The following is a 10505-nucleotide window of genomic DNA, read 5'->3' as shown; positions in this document are numbered from 1 at the left end:
CCGTGGAAGCTAATGAGAATAAGACAGAAAAGAGAAGAGAAACCTGTTGTTCACGGGACGTACACCGTGTAGAAGAGGTACTCTAAGAAAGAAAATTATGGGTTTCTAAATGTAAAGCGAATGACGGCCCCTCGTTGAATTATACACTCAGAGTAGCTGCTGTACAAGTATGTAATAGGCATAGGACAAGAGCGCGAGAGAGAGAAACAGATAGAAAGCTCTGAAGGCAAAATTGAGTTTTATGATTAGCATAGGCACACGAGGCATTATTTTATTTTACATACAAATATCATGCGCTCACAAGTTTACAAGCTTAGTTTTAATGTAATGTAAAATGCAATCTCTAGACCGTATAATACACTACGAAAACTTATCCTATAATGATAGTGTATAGGGATATAATTTCAAAAAATAATATAGTAATTATAGTATGATCGTTGCATTTTTTATTATGTTTGTAGATTGTAATTTAAGTAGTATGCCCAAATATATTAACACGTATTTACTGGATATTACATAATAAGATTTCACACACAGTCAGTCCGAATATTTTATATGGTCGTACAGTGTTCGAGTTTTAAAGTAAAATTGATTTTTCAATTATTAAAAAAACACTAAAAATATCTAGAAAAATTGTTATCACGTTAAATCTGAAGATTGGAATTGCATTTTTTAAACATTATTGAATAATATAAATTTCTATTATTATTTTTTTTAATCATAGTCGATTAGTATAAAAATAAGTTTTATTTCATTATTAACAGAAGAAAGATTATAAATTAAAAAAATATTATAAAGGATATTGGTTTCCCTTCTATTTAAATGTTAAAAAGCACTCTGACAAATGTATTACCAAGTGATCAGTTTTATAGTTACTGACGATAATTATAAAAATACAAAAAAATCATTTTAATGTGCAAAAATTCTAAATATTATTTATTAATAAATGATCGAAAAATATATGTTTAACTCTTTTTAATCGACTACATTAAAGACTTCAAAAATTAACAGCTTAAGTTTCTGTCATTATCTAATTTTTGTTTGGAAATGCCAATAAAATATTTATATGAAGACCGTTTTGATTTTACAACCCTAAACAATTTTTTAAGACTGTGTCAAATTAGCCTTATTCATCGCTAAAATAATAACTAACAATATTAAGTTAACTCCGGCTCCCTTTCAATACGAATAAATCTTTCGCCTTTACTATTGAGTTGTTCAATAAAATATCATATCACATAAGGTGGGCGTAGACATTAAGGGAGGCGGTCAGTTCAGGTCCCTAAAATAAATTTATGGTTTTCAATTGAGATTACATGTCACAACTAATTATAACCACAAGGTTAGATTTAATATTTAATCTTCGTGGTGACAATATCATTTTTATTCCAATTAGTGACGGGCTTACAAAGAAGATTAAAGTACTCTGTCCACCGTTCATAATTTCCGTTGCTTTTGTACAACCCTTTTAACAAGACACAATTTCAGATCTCATCTCTCTATCATCTATTTTTGTACGTGTATAATGTGTGACCGGTTATTTCATGCATGTTATGGTTTGCCCTCGCAAAAGAGAAGCATTTAATGTCATTGGCAAACGGTTAGTCTTTAACAGTTTCGTTTTACTTAAAATGGTCGACAATCGTATAGTTTGCTATTCGATAGTTTAAAATATTCAAATATGCTCATCACTAGTGTTCACTCATTTTCAGTTTATTGGTCGCATTAACAATGTGATAACAAAAGTTTTATTGGGCCGCTTTCTTCATTAGTATTATAGTCATTTTGAGCGACACATTAGTAAAATAAGTAAGTTATTTTACTAAATAATCTACAAAAAATAGTTAATTTCCAATAGAAAACTATATTGAACAAACTATTTAAATCATTTTAAAAATATATATTCGTGATATAATTTTATAACCGATAATGTTGTATACCACTAATTACAAATTAATTTTTAATGTCTATATTTTTTAACTCTTTTTAATAACTATTGCCTTCTTAGACTTTGTTTAAATTTTTATTATTTATTACTAATAAATAGAAAATATATATAAAATTTGTATTTAATGTTTTTTTTTTCAAAATTTCAAAATTCGTTTCTTACAAAAAATTTTGATAACAATTTTAGAAAAATTACTCATTTAGTTCCAGGAATTTTAATATGAGTGGTTATGGACGTGGTCTGAGTTTATGTGCCTGTACAAACTGAACCTATCCTAACTGCATAATATTAAGTTTTAAATTTGAGTAATGCCAATTTTTGGGGACGGGGAATTTTTTTCATATGAGTTTATAAAAAATAAGCTTCAATAATAGAGAAAATGTACAAATTTGTAATTTAGTTTATACAATATCTATAGATAACTAGCGCAGTGCACTTGTTATAATTTTTCATAAAAGTCGTCACGAATATTTTATAGAATTTGTGATTTTACTTATAAAAGTGTCATACAAATTTTTGTATTGTCAATAATTTTAAATAAAATTAAGATATCAGATATAAGTAACATTTGGAAAAAATTACATGTTTTTATTCATATGTTAAATTAAAGCTTATGTTATGCAATATATGTTAAAAAAATTCGTCCTGAAACCTTATCTATTCTATGTGCAAATGGTTCAGTATTTTAAAAACATGCTAATTTTGTGTTAAGACTTTCGATTTCATATTTTATTTTTTCGACTTAATATTTCTATAACTTTTTGAAAAATGTATGTATCAGTAAAAATTTATTGTGGAAGTGGTATATACATTTTTTTATTATCTGAAAAAATTGTTTACTTTTATTTTTAATACCATATATAGGAGATGCTACAGTGATGGAGTTATCGATTTTCATAAATGTTATGTGAATGATATATAAGTGTAATACATGAATAATTACTTGGTAGAGTGATTAAATTTAGTATGAAATTGATATGGAATAATTTAGTATTGTAAATTTTACTAACAAGTATAAAAAGTTACAAAGTTGTTGTAACAAGTAATTGATTTAATGTTAAACATTCGATTACTCTTAAAATAATAATTATATTAAGAATATTATTTTTAGTTTAACTTAATTTTATAAACAGAGTTTTCAGTAAGTAATGAAACAGTTCCATTATAACGAACAACGAGAACAATAGAATCCCGTTTCCTTATTTGCCGAACACACTATATAAGTCGAATTTTAAATTATGTATGATCATAATCAAATAAATAATCATCTAATTAAAAAATAGTTATTAAAAAATAATATTTTAAATATCAATTATGCTAAGAAAAACCTTTGTGACATTTTTTTAGTTGTATACATTTCTCAATTTGTCAATTAAGATAAATTTTTTAATTTATCCTTTATACCCTATAAAATACAGACAACAAACATTTTTCTTGTTACATTATCAAAATAAATTGTTTTTTTAATGAGTTTTTATTCGCTTACCAAACATTTTCAATTAGTGAAACTCTAAATAAAATTGTATACACAAGACAGACTTAGTTATTCATTTGAATTCAAAACAATAATAATTTTGTATAAATATTAAGTTTAGTATAGCAAATAGGTATATAATTTATAGTGTTTATAAACAGTATTTTTTATAAAAACTAACTTGATAAATCAATGAATAATTACGTTTGTACGCAATTCAAGTATATCTTTCGTATCCTAAATTCGAAGTCTACATAAGATATATTTGATCTAAGAAAAAAAATGTTCAATACATCTTCTTCATTTGAAGTAATCTCTTGTTTAAATGTCCTTTGGTACATTTGTAGTTCTGAAGTTATGGAAGACTTTGAAGACAATAGCGTAGCCTTAAGCTCTGCAATATTCTTACGATCATCTGTAGTTATAATATAATGTTTAATGTGTACAAGCAGTATATAATCAGGTTCTTGGAACCGTCGAAGATACCAAAAACGTGCCATAAATTCTTCGTCAGTCATACCATTCTTTAAACTATCCTTTAAACGACGAAACTCTATTTGAGTAAGAGCACGAAATCGGTACGGACTTCGTTTATCAAATTCACAATCATCCAATTGAACTATAAATAATTTTAATATTTTATTCATTAACAATTTTTCTAAAAAAGTATAAATTAAAAAGTCAACTTAAATGCACATAATTCATGTTACCTACTTAAGTTTTCAAAATCGTCTATCGTTCCATAACAAAAAGGACAATCAATTTTACCTATAGAGATTTTATTTGCGCAATAGTTTCCTGATATGTGACCACATGGGAAGAAGGTAACTGAGTTTGTCTCTTGTTGGCAAAAATGACATGACAAATCTATACAAACGCTGCATGTTAAAATTATATAGATAATTTGGGTTGTCAAAGTTACACCAAATATTTCATTGATATAAATAATTATTTTAACAATAATTTTTTATTATTATAATAAATTAGTTAATTTAATTATGACTATAAATAATAAAAGTTATGACATTTAACCGGAAATCCATAATTAACACATGTTATTACAATTTTAATAAATTTAGTTACCGCCTAAATAAATTATTTATCATATTTATTGCAATTAAATGAATAAATATATGCATATTTTCCATTACCTTCTGAATTATTTACTGGATTATCTATAAATTAAACAGTTAATAAATTTCACTATTACTATGTACATGGCTATTTTATTTTATATTTTATTCCCTTATAACTAACTTGTAAAATAGAAAATGATTTAAAATATAATAATTAATCGATAACAATTTTTGAACTAATACATCTCGTCCACATTATGACTTCCGACTAGGTACCAAAAATGGGAATATTTATAAGAATAATATATAAAAAAAATTAGCCTTCTCAAAAATTTGTTATCAAATGTGTTAATGATATGGTTTTAATGTACATTTTCTGACTTGTATCATGTTTTTTAGTGTATGAAATTCACAGTTCTATAAGGCTACATATTAGCCTGTTAATACATTTGATTAAATAAATACATATAAGTATGTTTTCAGTTACCATTTGATATATCTTTTAGATCCTCTATAAATTAAACAGTTGATTAATTTTACTATTATAATAAAACATATTTAATATATTTGTCTATTTTATTTTACTTTAATTTATATTGAAACAAAATATGATGAATAATTTTAATTAAAATATAATAGTTTAATGAGTGGTATCAATAAAATATAAAACCAAAATTGAACTTAAATTTCTATTATAATGTGAATAATAGTTAGTGAAATAATAGCTCGGTTATATACAAATAAATTTCGAATTACCCTTTATTGTATCATTTAGGTTATCTGAAAATTAATATGTTTAGTCATAAGTTTATTAGTTTTCTTAAATTTGGAAATACATAATTTGCATTTTATTAGATATAAATATTATTTTAATAATAATATGTCGTTCCATACATAATTACAAAATATACGATGTGATTATTTTAACCATGTTACTAGATTTCTCTTAAAATAATGTTTTTTTGAAAATTATTGTTTGCATTTTGTTAGTTACATATGTATTTCATAATTGTTGTAAAATGATTTATAGATCCATCTCTTAAATTTTATAGAGGTGTCAACTTTATTTTTTAATTGGAAATATATGTATTAAACTATCTTATAAAGTAGAAAATGTTCTAAATAAGAAAATCATTGTACGATTAAAAATTTTTAACCATTACATTGGAAGTTATTAGTATTTAAAATATAGACTGGTGGAGAAGCTTAAATGGTGTTATTTTTATTTTTAGTCATTTCTCGTCTGCACTCTTCCGCCTAGGTACCAAAAAGGAGAATATTTGTAAAAAACATATAGCCCTTACAAAAAATTAGAAGGAAAATAACAGCCTTATAAATTAGCCAGTTAATAAATTTTACTAAATAAATAAATTTAAGTATATTTTAAGTTAACATTTGTAATATCACTGAATCCTCTATATTTTATCCAATTATAAAAATATTAGAAAAAAAGTATAACTTAAGGTTCAATTTATTTTTAATTACATAATGGAACAATGTCGTCACAATTTACTTTTTTGCATGCATGATAGAAACATCCATAGGCTAGTGATTGTGCTGTAAAAAATCGAGTTTGTTTTAAGATTAAATTATTTAAAAATAGTTTTAAATCTAAATAGGAAAGCTTACTTAGCTGAGCTCAATAGGTATTAGGGAGGACGTTAAATATGATTAAAAATACTATTACTAATAATAGTAATAATAATAATAATAATAAATAAAATAAATAAGTTATCTAAATTAAGTATTTTGTTAACAATCTAAAAACATAGACTTTAATAATATAAATATTAATGTCGCAGTTTTATTTTAATTTTTGTTTGTAATCTATGCATTACATATGATTGGAACAATTATTTTTCTTGAAATGAAACTTAACAAAATTTTGAATGATGGGTATTTAAATTAATTAATTAATTTAATAGCGTCAAATTATTGTTTCCGCATAGCACTCTTGGCTGTCATAAGTCAGTATTGTTGCAACGGTCGGCTCTTTGCGTATGAACGTGTTTCACTCTCTAAGTTTTTATTGTTTTTTCGATGCTAATAATTAATGAACGTTGTTTATTTAGAAATAAACTATGTAATTGTAACTAGTTATTTCGTTCTTTCTTTACATTAAAATTTAACGTAAACGTTAGTTAATAGAAAAAAATGAACAATACTTCCTATAAAAGATTATCAGCACAGTTAATAAAATTAATAGAGAAAACAAGTTTTTCCAATAGAAAATTAGCAACGCATATAACAAAATTTAACTAAGGAAACTATACTTTACCAATTAAACTCGACAGAAAACCAGTAATATACAATACTAATTTAATCATCTTTTAATATTATAAAAAAATATTAATTATTATTGCTTTACTAAAATGAATATAGTGTTTCTTTGAACTAAATGTAAGATTATTATTTCAAACGTTATTTAACTTAAATTCATATATGGTAAAACCAACTGTTATTGCAAATGTGTTGTTTGGAATAGTATAACGAATAAACAAAATGTTTAAGTGTCGCGTAATTTCTAATAATACTTATAACTTATTAAATAACATGGTGATAGATATGAATATCTTATAAAAAAATTGATATGCGTTTTCTAGTTTTTGCAAATTCTAAACATGAACTCTTTCTTTGAACATCGTAAAGAAAAACAAAATTTTTAAGCGCGTCATAGTTTTTTAAAATATTGAGTATTTATTAATGATGCGAAGTATCGAATAGTAACTATCGAACTATTTGATAGTCATTCAAAAACTATTCGAATAGTAAAAATATTCGATAGTTACACAATATATTAGAATAGTTTTTAAAATATTTGATAGTTTATGCTAAAAATAAAATATTCGATGGTATAAACACAATTTGAATAGTTAATCGATAGTTTAAAATATTTGAAAATGCCCATCACTAATTATTTTTATTATTAATTGTATTTATAATCGTAGTAGCCTGAATTTAAACAGTTTTAAACAATCTTATTTAGATCGTTTGTGTTATTAAAACAGCAAAACTATAAATCTGACTATAATTTTACATAAGACCAATATTTTAGAAAATTTAACTTTACATATTTTTTTAACGAAACATTTTGTTGTAAAATGATTATTTCGAAAATTAAAAATTATTTATATTCAAAAAATGAATTTTAGCAAATTATTTTTTTAGCAAGTAAAAATAATTTTAGAAAATTTTTGTAAATATTATTTTAAAAGAAAATATTAAAATCTAAAATTTATATTCTATACATTTATTTAATTTATTTTAAGTATTCGTTAATTATCTTCTTTTTATAATTAAGTGTACTTAATAAAAATTTTAGATAGAACTAATCGAATATTTTTTAAAATTATTCGACAGTTTATACTAAATACACACTATTCGGTTGTATAAAAACAATTCGAATAGTTATTTGATAGTTTAAAATATTCGAAAATGCTCTTCACTAGTTATAATATTGGGAAAAAGGTTTGTGACCACTGAGAAATTGACCTAACTTTACTTTTTGCCGTTCTGCTCTACTCCCCTACTCGTCTGATACATACTCGTTGAAATTTCACCAGAACGTTTTTAGGCTTGAAAAACGAGTAGGTGGAGTGGTAATGGAATAGTGTACAAATAGCCACAGTCAAATACATACATTTGCCTTTTTCAAAAAAGGTGCAAGGCTGAGGTGGACCGGGCGGGGGTGCTGGTATATGGTCGCACAGAGTAATCGGACTCTGAAATTCCATTAAAACGCTTAGCGGATGACAAAAAGCGGTGCCACGCACACTCATCATATTCAACGGCGAGTGAAATGCGGAAAACTACCCTCAGGGAAAACCTCTCTTACTGTGGGGGAGGAAAGGGGTGAATAGTAACTCGGATAAATAATCACAGCTCGTTAATTTTGGTCCCAGTCGAGATATGTGAATGTGTGTGTACGTTTCCGGTAAAGCCCACGTGTGGTCGACAAAGATGAAAAATAATAATAATAATAACAATACAATTGCATTTATACACACTATTTAAGGGTATAATTGTGGCTGTTTTTGCGTTACCGTCGGCTCGGTCATTTAGATTATCGAATGGCAGAGGTGTTCTGCTGAGGTAATAATGGACGTGTCGATGGGGCGGAGGCAGCGAACAGTGGGAGATAGGGTCCTGGACGTAGCGCTAGAAATGTTTTTGGCACTGAAAATACTGAGGTCGTGACACGATGTAAAAATAGCAAATGCTACAAAAACATATTTCCTATATGCTCGGGTGCTTAAGCGCGTTTTTTAAATTTTTACTAATGATAACAAGCTATATTTTAGAAGTATATTACTGAGATTTTAATTACACAAAATGATACCACACAATATTATTTTTCAGTGGATTTATTTATAAAAAGATTAATCTGACTCATTCAATTATTTAACAATAAATTGAATTTTATTTGAATAAACATTCTGAAACAATCCTTTCGTATTAATGGGCCAATATTTTGCCACAGACAAAGAAAATAAGTAGGCTTGTCACCCTTTTCAGTTCATGAATTATTCAACATCTTAAAAATGGCGACACAGCTTCCCCTTAAGGAATAACAGAAACGGGTAAACACAAACAAATTAGTAATTACTTATTTTAGTATCGCTCAAAATGACTTATTTCATTTATTATTAATTATAACTCATATTTTGATTTGACAACAATACTTGTTATGACTTTTAATAAATTACCTCGGACCTTAGTATTCAACATATATTTTAACGTATTATTTAAAAACTATTTTTATATTATTATTAATACAATGGTAGGAATTTATTTGAATTAAAATAAATTTTTTTTTTCTAAAATAAATTGAGTTCAATTAAAAAAATAAGTACCAAGAGATATCACGCATCAAATTGGTACTCCTAAAAAAATGTGTAACACTAATTTTAATATCAAATAATGTTTCATGGAACATATTTTATAAACGTAGACTTTAAACCTGTTTCAATGATGTTTCATGAATGAGCTTCCTGCTTACATTCTAAAAGCGTAAATTTGGAAAATTAAATTTTTGCATTTTAAAAATAAATCTTCTTAATGTTATTATTATTTTTTACGGACGCATATTAAAACATATTTAACTAATAAGTAATTTTGACACAAGCATAAAATACTATTGATACCAACTTTGGTGGGATCTATATGACCCTTTCATGTAAATATAAATTTGTGTACTAATTACTATAATTAAGCGAGGCATGTCATTTTTAAGTACAATTGATGTATTGACCTGAAAATATATGTTTCAATAATTACTTATTTAACTCATTCTACCCGCATGTTAATTAAACATAATATAACTTATATAGTGCAACTAATATCAATGATTTTTTATAAAATATGCATTGTTTTCATACAGAATTACAGTTAAAAGCTTTAGTGATATATTTCATAGTCTCCCAAAACATTGTATTAGTTCCATCATTTAATTTTCTCCTTTCATTTTTTTTTTTTTTTGTTTTAAAAAAGTCATTGATGTGCTCCTTGGGGAATTTCAATATATATACAGAGTGATCGGTTTATCATAAACTACTCGATTACTCGCAAAGTAAATACTATATTGTAAAAACAATTTTTAAGCTCTTTAATTGCATATATTTCTTGATTTATCAGTAAATAATTACTTTTTAGAGTCATTTCTTAAAACTTAAAGGAATGTTAAATTAATTTTTTTAAATGACAACAATCATATTTAACTGGATTATATAATAGGAAATTTCCTAATTAAGAAAATTACTAGTCTATAACAACTATTGAATCAGTATTTCAGAAGTTATTAACAATTTAAAGTACAGTCTGTAGATGAGGAGGAGTGGGTGCTGCTATTTTTATCACTAGTTATTTCCTAACCGTACTATTTGTTTCGTCTAGGTATCAAAATAAGAATAACTCCCAAAGTAACTGGTCTATAATTTGTTATCGACCATTCATTTTCTTAATAAGAAAATTTCCTATTATATAAGCTAATTAAATTTGTATATTGTCA

At 25.3% G+C, this 10505-nt stretch overlaps 1 protein-coding gene across 4 annotated transcripts; it reads right to left on the bottom strand.

The window, feature by feature from the left end:
• Positions 1-3353: 3353 nt before the first annotated feature.
• LOC126903967 (uncharacterized) lies at positions 3354-6920 on the bottom strand. 4 transcript variants are annotated; one of them, XM_050682564.1, is made up of 8 exons: positions 6777-6917; positions 5984-6055; positions 5255-5278; positions 4986-5009; positions 4574-4597; positions 4137-4289; positions 3604-4041; positions 3354-3458 (listed from the first exon to the last, which is right to left on the bottom strand). In XM_050682564.1, the coding sequence occupies exons 1-7, from the start codon at positions 6823-6825 to the stop codon at positions 3623-3625; spliced, it is 765 nt and encodes a 254-aa protein (XP_050538521.1). In that variant the 5' UTR covers positions 6826-6917; the 3' UTR covers positions 3354-3458; positions 3604-3622. The 4 variants fall into 4 exon arrangements, with proteins under 4 accessions (XP_050538521.1, XP_050538519.1, XP_050538522.1 ...); XM_050682562.1 differs by lacking the exon at positions 3354-3458 and having other exon boundaries at positions 3471-4041; XM_050682565.1 differs by lacking the exon at positions 3354-3458 and having other exon boundaries at positions 3471-4041; positions 6012-6055; positions 6777-6837.
• Positions 6921-10505: the final 3585 nt, after the last annotated feature.

The sequence above is a fragment of the Daktulosphaira vitifoliae genome, unplaced genomic scaffold (genome assembly GCF_025091365.1).
Source record: "Daktulosphaira vitifoliae isolate Bord-2020 unplaced genomic scaffold, ASM2509136v1 Scaffold_4, whole genome shotgun sequence".
NCBI lineage: Eukaryota > Metazoa > Arthropoda > Insecta > Hemiptera > Phylloxeridae > Daktulosphaira > Daktulosphaira vitifoliae.
Note: the sequence above shows the minus strand (reverse complement) of the source record. Positions and strands in the feature narration are given on the sequence as shown.